The sequence below is a fragment of the Mustela lutreola genome, chromosome 8 (assembly GCF_030435805.1).
Source record: "Mustela lutreola isolate mMusLut2 chromosome 8, mMusLut2.pri, whole genome shotgun sequence".
NCBI lineage: Eukaryota > Metazoa > Chordata > Mammalia > Carnivora > Mustelidae > Mustela > Mustela lutreola.
Window position 1 is genome coordinate 65,542,868 of NC_081297.1, and position 14,344 is coordinate 65,557,211.

Below are 14,344 nucleotides of genomic sequence, written 5' to 3' on the forward strand. Positions count from 1 at the left end.
GAAGATGCTGTGGTGGGAGGTGGTACTTACAATTCTGGGGGCTGTGAAGAGGTGGGACCTTGGCTCGTGGCCTCAGCTAGAGGACCCCTGCGTACCTCCTCTCTAACCAGGCACTGGCTGGAGCACATGCACGGCCCTGCAAGGAGTCAGGACAGGGGCTCCTGCCCATCTGGCCAGCTGCCAGGATGCTCCTTTCTGCAGTCATTACACTCTGCCATCCATCTCGCCCTACCTCCTGTGCAGAGAGGCCTGGTGACAGCTGAACAGCCAAGTTCAAAGAGTCTGATACCTACAAACTGCCCTGCCGGCCCTCTGCCTGCAGGCCATGCAGACACTCATCTGACAGCGGGGCCCAGCCAGTCCTGCACTCTGGGAGCCTGCGAGTCATCTCCCAGCCAGAGACGGCCATTGTCGGGGTCTGTTAGAGGTTTTCACAGTATGGCAGGGTGAATTTTCACAAAAAATTGTATGACACTGTTACTAGCAACCAGGGTAGAAATAAATATTACTTGCACATAAAGAGGAAGGAGGAGGAGAAGGAGAAGGGAAGAAGAAGGCAGGGAGAGGAAAGGGAAGAAAAAAAACACTTGTACCTTAGGGGAATGCTCTCGGCTGGAGAGAAGGGAGGCAGCAGAGGACACGGAGATGGGGAAAAGAGATAAGTGGGAGACAGAGGGAAGGGAGAAACAGAAGTGGAGAGAGGAGAGGATGAGGGGTGAGGTAGATGGGGAGAAGCGAGAAAGTGTAGGGGAAACCAAGTGGGTGAGAGAGGGAGAGAGGACCTTGCAGGCTTTTTCTTCTTAAGGATTCAAGGGCCTTCATACTCAGGAACAAGAGCAGAGTGACCCCTATCCACAGCCTGCAGCCTGCAGGATCTGGTTTGGTTCTTGTCTCAAGACTCAAGTTTGGCCTTCTGCTCAGGTCATGATCCCAGGGTTCTGAGATCAAGCCCCACTTGGCAGGGAGCCTGCTTCTCCCTCTAACCCCCCGCCCCCTCCTGCTTGTGGGCTCGCTCTCTCTCAAATAAACAAATAAAATCTTTAAAAAAAAATCATGCTCAAAGCTCCCTAGGCTCTGGGAGAACTGGGACTGCCCTGGGTCCTAGGCTAGATCTTCTGGCTAGGCTTCCTGCGGGGAGGTGATTCTCCCAGAGTGGGCCTCCTCGCTCTTCAATACCACCAGCAAATCAGACTAGGGTTCCATTCACAGTTGCATGTAAAAGGATAGAAGGTACATTTTTCGAACCTGCAGATGTTCTCTGGGCACTTTCAATTTATGACTTTAAGTTCAGCCAGCTCCTGGGGAGCAGAGAATCTGTGGTCTCCCAGGGCTATGTTTGCTCTGGAAAACAGGATATACACATTTAAAAGGACCTTAATATTTTTATTATTAAGCATTTTACCAAAATTTTCTATGAACTATTATATAAGGTCTTTAATTTTTTTTTTAATTTTAAGTAGGCTCCATACCCCACATGGGGCTCAAACTTACAACCACAGGATAGAGAGTTGCATGCGACTGAGCCAGTCAGACATCCCTGTTGTATTAGATGTATGCTTTTTGGCAGGAAGCAATAGAAAACCCAACTCAAAAATGTCCTAAACAATAAGGGGGTTTTTAAGACCTAAATGTGAGACAAGAATCCATCAAAATCCTAGAGAACACAGGCAGCAACCTCTGTGACCTCGGCCACAGCAGTTTTTTTGCTAGACATGTCTCTCCAAAGGCAAGGGAAACAAAGGCAAAAATGAACTATTGGGACTTCATGAAGATAAAAAGCTTCTTCACAGCAAAGGAAACAGTCAACAAAACTAAAAAGCAACCTACGAATGGGAGAAGAGATTTGTAATATCTTATCAGGTAAAGGTTAGTATCCAAAATCTACAAAGAACTTATCAAACTCAACACCCAAAGAGCACATAATCCAATTAAGAAATGGTCAGAAGATATGAACAGACATTTCTCCAAAGAAGACATCCACATGGCCAACAGACATATGAAAAAAAATGGTCAATATCACTTGGCATCAGGGAAATACAAACCAGAACCACAGTGAGATTCCACCTCGCACCAATCAGAATGGCTAAAATTTATAAGGCAGGAAACAGATGTTGGTGAGGATGCAGAGCAAAGGGAACCCTCCTACACTGTTGGTGGGAATGCAAGCTGGTGCAGCCACTCTGGAAAACAGTATGGAGTTTCCTCAGAAAGGTGAAAATAGAGCTACCCTATGACCCAGGAATTACATTACTGCGTATTTGCTCCAAAGATATAAATGTAGTGATCCGAAGGGGCACCTGCACCCCAATGTTTATAGCAGCAATGTCCACAATAGCCAAACTATGGGAAGAGCACAGATGTCCATCAACAGATGAGTGGATAAAGATGATATGGTAAACATATGATGGAATATTACACAGCCATCAAAAAAGGAAATCTTGCCATTTGAAACAACATAGCTGGAACTAGAGGTTATTATGCTAAGTGAAATAAATCAACCAGAGAAAGACAAATATCATATGATCTCACTCATACATGGAATTTAAGAAACAAAACAGAGGGTCATAGAGGAAGAGAGGAAAAAATAAAACAAGACAAAATCAGAGAGGGAGACAAACCATAAGAGACTCTTAATCATAGGAAACAAACTGAAGATTGCTGGAGGGGAGAGGGATGGGGGTGGTGTAGCTGGGCGATGGACATTAAGGAGGGCACATGATGCAATGAGCACTGGGTGTTCTATAAGACTGATGAAATCAGTGACATCTACCTCTGAAACCAGTAATACATTATATGTTAATTAATTGAACTTAAATTAAAAAAAAGGGGGGGGATTTTAAAATCTCAGATAATGAGAAAACGAGAGGCAGAGAAGTTTCAAGTCTGGTTAATTCAGGGCCTCAACATCCCACCAAGAAGCCAGGTTCTTTTCCTTTCTGCCCTGTCACACCCAGAGCGTTAGCTTTTGAGTGTTGGCGTTCGTCCCCTCAGTCATAAGATGACTGCTGCACCGTCCAGCACCGTCTGCTCACGCAGTAATACCCAAGTATTGTAAGGGACAGAAATCCTTTCCCTGCGTTCCTTTTCTTTCTTTTTTTTTTTTTTTTTTAAAGACTTTATTTATTTATTTGAGAGAGAGACAGTGAGAGAGAGCATGAGCGAGGAGAAGGTCAGACAGAGAAGCAGACTCCCCATGGAGCTGGGAGCCCGATGCGGGACTCGATCCCGGGACTCCAGGATCATGACCTGAGCCGAAGGCAGTCGTCCAACCAACTGAGCCACCCAGACGTCCCCCTGCGTTCCTTTTCAAGAGCAAGGAAATTTTTCTAAGGACATCCTCCCCCCAACCCCCAAGCAGCAGATCTTACTTCCCTTCTCATGTCAACAGCATCACAGGCTGTTTCCTTAGCCAATCTCTGGCCACAGAACTGGAATTACCTCCAGCAGCTGAGACCAAGATTCACCCTGGGGCTGGAGAGACCCAGCTTCCCCAGTGCCCGTGGGTGCCCAACACCTAAACGGAGCCGGGCTGTGACGGCAGGTGGAGCCACCCACCGGGACGGCTTTGGGTAGATGTGTCATTGTGGCTGTGACATGTGACAATCTCTTCAGACATGGGGCCCATACTGCCTTGAATTAGGGTCGTGCCTCTGTTATCTGTCTCTACAGTGTAGGGGAGGGACAAAAAAAGCTAAATATAAGCCCTACAGTATCCGGCACAGTGACTCGCACCAATTAGGTTCTTTGAAAATACCGAGTGAGTTAAGCTGAAAAATGGAAATGATTGTTATAATCATATAATTGGATGTGATTACCTTGGCCAAGGGCATTTTAGTATTAGTTTACTGTCAGGCTAGACATCTCCTGTGAGCCACATGAGCTATTTGGTAAGAACAGAGTGCGGGGAGGGAGGTGATGGGTGACTGCAATGACACAGAATTTCCACCCACCCACACCCTCAGTGAATCAGACTAATGCGTGAATATAGACAAAACTCTCTCGTGTAATTAGGAGAGCTTTACATTCTGTTCTCATTTGAAAAAGCAAATGAAGAAGAAACCTTCTGGTGGTGAGACAGGTGTTTAAAAGCATTCTCTGTATTATGACCCAAGGAGACAAGCCTCTCTCCCTGCTGCTGAGTGTTTCTCTCCTGCAGCAGACTCAGAGGGGATGGGGGATGAGGAAGAAACCATTTTCCCAGAACCCGCTCAGGACTCGCAAACTCAGAGATACCAGGCTCTCCAACGAAAGGGGCAGTGACAGGCTGATGAGAGTACCAGTAAAGAGGACTTCCTCCATGGGGGAGAAGCTGGGAATCTTCTCCACCCCAGCATGTGGGGGCTCTATTCCCTTCAACTTGTGCTGCCCTGGTATTGGACTCCAGGAGCCATCTGCCTGGGCCATCTCTGCCGGCTTTACCTCGTGGCCTTGGCTGACAAGAGCTGACCATCTTGGCCCTGGTGCTGGGGGCGGGAGCTGTCCTGCCTGCCTGGCAGCGGGTGTCTTGTCAGCAGGAGTCTGGCTGGATGGTAGCAGCTACCGGAAAGGATGCTATTTGTCCACAATCTGGAAATGGACTTGTGGAGCTCGGAGAGGGGCCCAGACACGAAAGTCCTTTCCCTGGAGAAGCTACAGCTTGGACGGTGGGAACGAGCTGGCATTGCCACCCTGGGTCATTCTGCTGCCACTGGGCCCGGGAATGGGGCTCCTAGAAAGTCACAGGACCACAGAGAGCCCGTGCAAGGGCTTCCCTAAGGCCCCACATGCTCCCAGAAGTGGCCCCTGTCCTCCCTGGGTGCTACTTGGCAAGGTAGTGTGAACAAGGGCTTTGGAATTGGAGTTCTGGGGTCAAATTTCAGCCTGACCACTTGTTCTATAGCCTTAGGCTAGAAATTTAAGCTGTTTCAACTTCCTCAGCTGTGGAAGGGTGTTGTGAAGATCATGAAACACTCCCACCCTGACACAGCCCCCCCTTCTTCCCACAGCAACAACCTCACTCCGAATTGCCACACACTTTCCAGAAGTCAGAGGCCCGAAGATGGGCTCTCTCCAAGCTAGATCCCACCTGGCCACCTCTGGACCAGTACTGGGCTGTTTGACAGATTCCTACTGGAACAGAGGCATTTGCCGGTGGCTTCCCAAACACAGAACAAGTGGACAGCCCATACACATCCCTCCAGGTCCTAGCTGAAAGCAGCCGTGCCTGGGCCCACAGGCCCTCAGTGGCCAGCAGCCTCCATGGGGCAGAAGCAGATAGCTCCTCTGGTCAGGTCAGCTGAGGGCAGCCTAAGCCCTCTGTCCACACAGCCAGAGTCTGGGGCTGCAGCCAATCTTAGCCTTTCTCCATTTATTGCCATCAAGCCTCAGCAGCATCAGCCATGGCAGCTGTTCTGAGTCCAGACTTTCCATTTGTGCTCAAGGGCAGATCAGATGATTGTCAGCCACAAAGCAGTGACCTAGACCTTGGGGTATATTTGTTCTTGCTGCAGGCTAACTTCTATTCACTCTCTCACCAACATGGAGGGGAAAAAATAAAAAATCATTGCAAGGACAGATCCCTCCCCAACCACTAGCACTTTGTTCTTCCAATTCCCCAGGCTCTGTTCCACTAGAATATTTCTTCTCAACTAAATTCTTCTTTCACCCCCACACCATTGTGGCTGCTTCAAGGTTTCCAACCTTTTTCAGGTCTTGGCACACATAGAGAACAATTTATCTGTAAAGGCTTACTGAGGTCATTGGAGGGGTTGTTCCAAGTCAGGGGTGACCGGCCCCAGGGGCTCCAGGTTATCTTCAGGATAAGAAGACCACAGCTGCTCTAACAATGAAAGCTCTAAGGGCCTCCCGGGATACTAAGTTGAAGCACCTTGGAAGGGGGCAGAGAGAATGGCTGTTTTTCAGATGCTTTCCTTCCTCAGAGTCAGGGGTGAAAACACCAGCAGGAAAAGAAAGAGGGAACGGAGCCCCAGCGGAGTACAATCAGTCACAGAGCAAAGGCAGACACATCTGCAGCTCTGGACCCATCCCCTGCCACTTGGGTAGCATTCCCGCCAGGACCCGCACCCAAGCACCGGAACTGGTTCCTCCTTCCCGCCTGAGACCCAACCCTTTTCACTGCTTAGCTCCACCTTATTAGCCACACTCCTAAGGGTCCCTGACTACCCATCACACAGCCATTTGGCACCACCCACACATCAAGAACCACCCTGCTTCTAACATGTACTTGGAAGAGGGTCCCAATTAGGGGATCTTCCCTCTCCAAGCTTTCCGACCCATGCATCACGCCCACTGGGTCAAGTACCAATACGCTTAACAACTTGTGACTTCAATTTTGTGTCTCGGCCAGCTCTACTTTCTCCGAGTGGTAACTTCTTCAGGCACAATCTTATTTGCCACTGTAGATTTTGGTTAAGTATGGAACAGATCAGCACAGTTCTCAGCCCTTCCCACGTGACTGTTAAGACGTTCTTAAATCCTGACAGCAATAGTTTCTGTACCCTGGCTGGTTCCTTGAATCTTGGCTCTACCGCCTACTAGCTAGGTTCCCTAACCCCCTTACTATTTTACAGGCAGTCCCAGCAGACCAAGAGCAGGAGCTGGAAGCTTGTTAAAAAAAATAAATTAAAAAAAAATCATTATTTTCTAACGCTCCCCTCCAGACCCACAGATGAGGACCTAAATCTTAATACCTACGTGTGATTCACATCCACACTTTAGCCTGAGAAACACTGGCCCAACCTGAGCCTGTTGCCTTGCTGGTGACAGGATTCTATCCCTGCTCATCAATCGGGTCTTCAGTGAAACAAACCACTTAGCACAGTGCATGGTACCCAGAAGCTACCTACAGTGTTGATCCAATGACTGGGGAGAGCCTCTGCCAGCCTCCTCCACTCCCAATTGGCCTTAAGTAAGTAGGGCTAGTAATTACCATGATACAGAAGCCAGCTTGATATTTAAAATGGAAATATCACTTTTATTGACAAGTTAGGGCCATGGACAGACAGCTTCCAGAACAGAAAAAAGACAGTCAAGACAACGGAGTGTAAAAATCATAGCAGACAGCCTAATACTCTTCACCCTCATCCTCTCCCTCAGCACTATCCGCTCCGACCTCCTCATAATCCTTCTCAAGGGCAGCCATGTCCTCACGGGCCTCAGAAAACTCCCCTTCCTCCATGCCCTCCCCCACATACCAGTGAACAAAGGCACGCTTGGCATACATCAGGTCAAACTTGTGGTCCAGGCGAGCCCAGGCCTCAGCGATGGCTGTGGTGTTGCTCAGCATGCACACAGCTCGCTGGACTTTGGCCAGGTCTCCACCGGGCACCACTGTGGGAGGCTGGTAATTAATGCCCACTTTGAAGCCAGTGGGGCACCAGTCCACAAACTGGATGGTACGCTTGGTCTTGATGGTGGCAATGGCGGCATTGACATCTTTGGGAACCACATCGCCACGGTACAACAGGCAGCAAGCCATGTATTTACCATGGCGAGGGTCACATTTCACCATCTGGTTGGCTGGCTCAAAGCACGCATTGGTGATCTCTGCTACTGTAAGCTGTTCATGGTAGGCTTTCTCAGCAGAGATGACGGGGGCATAGGTGGCCAGAGGGAAGTGGATACGGGGATAGGGCACCAGGTTGGTCTGGAATTCTGTCAGATCAACGTTCAGGGCTCCATCAAATCTGAGGGAAGCGGTGATGGAGGACACAATCTGGCTAATAAGGCGGTTAAGGTTAGTGTAGGTTGGGCGTTCGATATCAAGGTTTCTACGACAGATGTCATAGATGGCCTCGTTGTCTACCATGAAGGCACAATCAGAGTGCTCCAGGGTGGTGTGGGTAGTGAGGATGGAGTTGTAGGGCTCAACTACAGCTGTGGAAACCTGAGGGGCTGGGTAGATGGAGAACTCCAGCTTGGACTTCTTGCCATAATCGACAGAGAGACGTTCCATCAGCAGGGAGGTGAACCCGGAACCAGTTCCCCCTCCAAAGCTGTGGAAAACCAAGAAGCCCTGAAGACCTGTGCACTGGTCAGCCTGTAAAAGAAAAGTTTTAAATTTAGCCTTGGTGAAAGCTGCAATGACTTCTTTCAATTCAAAATTCCATTGATCGAGACTTTTTTTTTAAATTGTTTTAAGTTTTTTTAAAGTAACCTCTACATTTAATGTGGGGCTCAAACTCACAAGCCTGAGATCAAGAGTGGAGCACTCTTCTGAGCCAGCCAGATGCTCCCAATTGAAATTTCTTTAATCTTCTGAACAGTATTTGCTAAGACAGCAATTATAACAAGCTTCTAAGTGCTCAAATTCAGGGAAACTTTTCACAGTTCTTGGAAGGGGGGAAATCTGCTAAACAGCTATTTAAAAATGAACTATCTTCACTTCCACAGAAGAATCAGGAGGGCAAGGCCCAAGTTTCAGTCGCTGAGAGGGCAACCTCTGGCCCCCTTGTCCCTTGTGGTGACTACAGGGAAGGGAAATTTCTCACAGATGGAGAGCTACCAAGCAAGGACAGGCCTGGGACCACCAGCCCCCTACAACGGAGGTCTTATAAAGATCTGTCAGCTGCTTTCCAAGCTGGAATACGACAGAAGAACCAAGTTCCAATGCCCTGGTGTTAGGAGTCAGGCTGGGTCCGGATCCGGCTCTACCAGTTCCTTGCTGTATGGCTCTGATCAAATTTATTTCCCAATCTCAGCTTTCGCATTTATCAATGGAGAATAGTAACCTACCTCGGGTTGTTGAGAATTAAGTGAGTACTTGTCAGAGAGCCTGACACAGTAAACACTAGTTATCAGAGAAAGTCTACGGATTCTGCAAAAGCTGACATGCTACCACAGCTCCACAAAGCCTAACATCACTGGAGCTCTCCACCACTTCACTACACCATTCTGGTTAACAAGCTGCCATTCTATGAGACTTTTCAAAGTTCTCACCTGACAATCCTCACTTCTCAGAAGTGATGAGATTTGGGGCGACTGGGTGGCTCAGTAGGTTAAAGCCTCTGCCTTCGGTTCAGGTCATGATCCCAGGGTCCTGGGATCAAGCCCCACATCGGGCTCTCTGCTCAGCAGGGAGCCTGCTTCCCTTCCTCTTTCTCTGTCTGCCTCTTTGCCTACTTGTGATCTCTGTCTGTCAAATGAATAAATAAAATCTTTTTTTAAATAAGTAAATAAGAAGTTTCCAGTGTCTGCCATTTCTAGTCAGGGTTATGCTGGCTTCTTGTGCTCTGACCCTTCTGTCTTGATACAAAGCACCAAACGTAAGGTAATCCAATATTGTTTTTTAGGAGTCTGATCAGTACATGTCACAGTCTGCCACCTACTCAATGTGACTAAGATGACCTAAAAGGGGCATGGGAACTTGAAGCAGGGAAGCTGATTAATATGAACCAGGATGTTTAATGATCTTAAACATCAATTAAACTGTTAAGTCAAGGTGAGGACCCAGGAGGCTTTAGGTAAATTGCCCTAACTGCCTCGAGCAATTGCCCAAGTCTGCCTTATGAGACATGGAAATAGGCAATGGAGCACTTAAACCGGCCCCAAATAGTTGTTGCATAACCCAGGACCATCTGGTTCAAAATCCAGTTCCTTAGTGAGCACTCAACGGCTCACTTCAGTGTGCAAAGAAGGATTCTTACAGCTTTAAGAGGGACCAAACTATAAGAAAACGCTCACCCCACTTTAAATAAAAAGTATGTTTACCAGCTTCCGAATTCGGTCCAAGACAAGGTCAATGATCTCCTTGCCAATGGTGTAGTGCCCTCGGGCGTAGTTGTTGGCAGCATCTTCCTTGCCTGTGATGAGCTGCTCAGGGTGGAAGAGCTGGCGGTAGGTGCCAGTGCGAACTTCATCTGGAAAAGGCAAACACAGCAGCCCCCCATCACTCACCACCTGCACAAGCCTGCTCAATTTCACAGGGTCCTTGAAGCCCCAAGACAGACCTCCTGTCCCAGACCCCCCGGGGGAGCTCACCAGGTTACAGAGGCCAACTCACCAATGACTGTGGGTTCCAGGTCTACAAACACGGCCCGGGGCACATGCTTGCCAGCGCCAGTCTCACTGAAGAAGGTGTTGAAGGAGTCGTCTCCTCCCCCGATGGTCTTGTCACTTGGCATCTGGCCATCGGGCTGAATGCCATGCTCCAGGCAATAGAGCTCCCAGCAGGCATTGCCAATCTGGACACCAGCCTGGCCGACGTGGATGGAGATACACTCACGCTGTGAGAAGAAGGAAGGAAAATACCAGAATAGGACAGATCAGATGGAACTGTTTAGGAATGATTCACACCTAAATGACTAATTAACCTTCAGGATAGATAATCACCTTTCTGAAGTCACTCCTGCCCAAGATTATTTCACAAGCAAGAGCCTTTGGTGACTAATTCGGAGAAAATGCTTTGCAAAACCAAAGATATGTTAATAAACTACTAGGCAGGACCAGAGATCAGACCCTTGCTTTGTAGTCACATTAGATATTCAAGGTCAGGTTTCTACCATTTTAGAAAGACTGAAGCTGTGCTAAAGCAATACATTTCCCCCAGCTCCTGGGAAATATCCTGCCACGATTCCTTAAAGGCATGCAAAATTCCCCTTTGGAGCTCTGATTCATTCTGTGTGATTGTGTAACTGTTGAGCTCATTCTGGTCCCTCTTTAATCCTATTCTTTAAAAGACAAGGGCTTCTGCCTCTCCCTTTAAAACCAGCTTAAACCAGCAAACCACAGCCATATGACTCACGGAGAAAATGCCAGATAAGCAGCAGCTGGCTGTATTCTAAAAACTGTGGTCAGAGGCAGCTTTTTAACCCTGCGGAAGAACTTAATCTTAAGGAAGAAGATTTTTCCTATACTATCAACACATCTTGAGTAGGAAGGGTTGAAGACACGTGGAAATAGAAGGCAGAAGTGTCAACGAGACTTGACTAATAGCTTAAGGAATTAGTTGTTTCCTACCCAGATGTACATACAGAGATCTCTGGTACTGTGAGGAAAAAGCCTTCGGCGTCAAGAATTTAACGATATTGGGAAAATGTCTGTTTTCCTTTACTTGATGAACAAGATCATTTAGAAGTTTCCAAACTCATTTCTGCCTAGTAAAGTAAGACTGTGAACACAGAATCTTTGCCTTCAGATTTAAGGGGAAGACAAAAAATGGTGCTTTATTGTATTTCACCGTAAGTCAGACTACTTTGCAGACTAGTAGAGGACTTTCAAAAAATACTGACACCAAATATCTACCTCCTTTTATGTTTTCCCCAAATATGAGGGTTTCAAGTTTTTAAAAGCTGCTAACAGGAAACTAGTTAGAGAAAACACCACCACTAAGATCTCAAAGGGCCTAGTTTCATAAGCTGAGATAATTAAAAACCCCAAACATCCACAACCTTTGACCTATGGTCCTCCCTCCCGCCTACACTCCTCATAAAACACCCATGGTCTCCTCACCACATCACCGAGCTCATGATTACCTGCATTGACTCACCCAGCTCTAGGGCTGTGGGAGAAAGGGGAGTTGGTTGTTCTAATGAACCTATGACTATTTACCATTGCATCATGTTTACCTTTAACTGGACTTTGGAAATTCTACAGCCCAGGAAAGCTGGAGAGAGTGCAGTTCCTGACAGCTCCAGGCCCAAAGAGATAAAGTATTTGAGAAAAGCCTTTCATTCTAATGAAGTGTTTCTTCTATTGACTTATGAGCCCAAAACAACTTTCACTGTGCAACACTTTTTTTTTTTTTAAGATTTTATTTATTTGGCATACAGATCACAAGTAGGCAGAGAGGGAGACAGAGCGAGCCCAAAGCAGGCTCCCCGCTGAGCAGAGAGCAGGGGGTGGGGGGGCCTCATTCCAGGACACTGGGATCATGACCTGAGCGGAAGGCAGAGGCTTTAACCCACTGAGCCACCCAGGTGCCCCTCTTAATTGCTTTCTTGTTAGACCATGGTCACTACCTGCCCTCCACTCTCTCCTGGCCACTCAGGAGATGAAGACACAGGTGATCAACTCACTTAGTCTAGCTTTCACTGGATAAGCAGCCACCTTAAAAAAAAAAACAACTATTAATCTAGCCAGTGCTTGCCTAAATCCGTCTGCTGCTCTTGCTCTCCAGCCCTTCTTTAAAAAGCTGCACTATTTTCTGAATCACTCCTTGACAAGTATCTTTCCACCTCCCTTGCTGAAATGCACTCAAACAATTTGTTATAGCCAGACTTAGTTTTGACAACAGGGGTAGTCTCTGATGAGGGTGACTTCACTGTATCCCCCTTTCTTTAAGGATATTATTTTTAAACATTTAATACACAAATCCTGGCTTAACAGCATGACTTCTTTTAGGTAGACCTCCAACAGACCTTCTCTAAGAACACATTGTTAGTACTTGTTTACTCAACAGTTTTATAAGAAACTGTCTTTTTATAGACTGGTTTTTAAAAACGTGGCCTAAGCACAAAGCTTGAGCTATAAACATCCCATTGCATTAACATTAGAATTGCAAAATTAGACAAAGTGGCGGTTAATAATTCCCTTAAAAGGAGCAGCCTGCCTACCTCCTTCAGGTGGACTGATGCAACTGGAAGCCCTCCCCGGAGACAAGACCCAGGTGACTCAGCGGGGAGTCACTGGACGCCGGAGAGGGGGGCCAGGAAGTGGATGCACCTTCGGGGCCGGAGTGCTAAGACACCGGGAAGGTGAAGTCATTTAGAGAAATGGAGGGGAGGGATTTTTTTAGTTTTCACAAGTCTTTCGGGGCCAATGTGACGGCTCACTGGTCTGCCTTCGGTTGTGGCGAGCCCTGGGGCGATGCCCTCTCACTGGGATCTAGAGGGCTTTCCACTTCCCCCCAAGGAAGCGTCCTGGCCGCCTTTTCGAGCCTGAACATAAGTTTGCCGGTAAACTCGGCTTTCCCAACCCGGTCATCAGAAGCCAGTTTACTGGCAGGCGTCCGGGACGCGGCCCCACGTGCACCCGGGTTCCACCGCCCCTTCGGGCTGTTCTCACCTCCACGTCACATCCCCAGGACCCCTCCACTCACCATGACTGAGACTTATAGGGTTCGTTGGAGCTGGAGAAGGCGAGGGGACGGCGACAAAGTTCTCCCGCTGACAGACTACCAAGGAGTCCGGGGGAGAAGTGGTAAGTGGTAAGTACGCCCCCCCCCCGAGGGACCCTATATACCCCGTCCGTGGCCACGTGACCTGGGGGCGGGCCCCTGACCCCGCCCCGGCCGCTGCGACCCCGCCTCCGAGCCCGGGGAAGCGGGCAGGACGCCGGGTCGCACCCAGCCCCGCAGAGAGGAGGGCGCGCGGCGCTGATTGGTGGGTTCAAAAGTTCAAACCAAACTCTTCGGAAGGAGCCGGCGCTAGGGAGGGAGGAGACATCCTGGGGCCTGGGAAGGCGCGGGTGGGGCGGGGAAAGGATGGGGAGGGCGATCGGAAGGAAAAGGAAGGCAAAGCATCTACCGGGTTCCCAGTGGGTTCCGGGAGAAGGAGAGGGGTCGTCAGGTGGGTAAAGCCGCAGGAGTTAGGGGGCAGGTGTAGGGAGCGCAGCCCCTCCCGCCGTGCCCCCCGCCCGGGGGTCTCCGGACCATCGAGCGGCGGCCGGCGAGACCGACAGCCAGTCCCCGCCGCACGCCTCCCGGTTGCGGGGCCCCCGCTCCCGCCTTGCAGAGCCCTGGCGCCCGCTTCTCTGGCGGCCGAGGGATTCCGGAGAGAGAAGGCCTTGCTCCCCGTTCCAGCTCTTAATTACCACCAGCCGGCCTAAAGCCCATATTCTTTTCTTGTTTTTCTACCTTCTTTTAAATGAACCTTTTGTCCCTAACAACAGTCTCCTTTCAGTTGATGCAAAAGCAGTTTCATCCGTTCGTTATAATAGCTACGATTTCTTAGTGCTATTTCGAGTAGTTGGTTTTTCACACTATATCAATCTCATTTCATCCCTACGACAAACCCTGTGAGTCATCCCCATTTTACAGATGAGGAAACGAGGCCTCAGAGGAATTAAACTAGTTTAAGTTCGCACAGCTGGAGTAATGGAGCTGCCCATAAGCCCTCACTACTTTGTACAGCCTGATGGTCAATAAACCGTGCTGACCGTCTCTGCAAAGGTTTATTTCTCAGAAGCATGCTTTACTTCAGCTGTTTTTCTTTCTTTGAAACTTTATCGTGTTATCTTAGCTCCTCACCCTCTCAGGGTGATAGAGTTTATGGAAATATTCAGAGAACAAAAGTGACTGCTCTACAGAATAGAAGTTACAGGATTTTTTCCTGAAGTAGAAAGAGGCAAAATGAAAAGAAAAATGGATTTGGGATACAGAATAGGCAGAATTCAAGATACATCCCAA

The 14,344-nt window shown here is 48.5% G+C and overlaps 1 protein-coding gene across 2 annotated transcripts in view; it reads right to left on the reverse strand.

The window, feature by feature from the left end:
• Nucleotides 1-6,946: 6,946 nt before the first annotated feature.
• The window catches only part of LOC131838806 (tubulin alpha-1C chain), a 32,316-nt gene continuing 24,918 nt past the window's right edge, over nt 6,947-14,344 (reverse strand). Inside the window, exons 1-4 of one of the 2 annotated variants that reach the window (XM_059185463.1) lie at nt 13,037-13,197; nt 10,001-10,223; nt 9,709-9,857; nt 6,947-8,038 (exon numbers count right to left, since the gene is read on the reverse strand). In XM_059185463.1, the coding sequence (XP_059041446.1) occupies nt 7,064-8,038; nt 9,709-9,857; nt 10,001-10,223; nt 13,037-13,039 (1,350 nt within the window). In that variant the 5' untranslated portion in view covers nt 13,040-13,197 and the 3' untranslated portion in view covers nt 6,947-7,063. Of the gene's footprint in view, nt 8,039-9,708; nt 9,858-10,000; nt 10,224-13,036; nt 13,198-14,344 lie in introns of those variants that run through there. The other variant, XM_059185464.1, reaches the window with a different exon arrangement.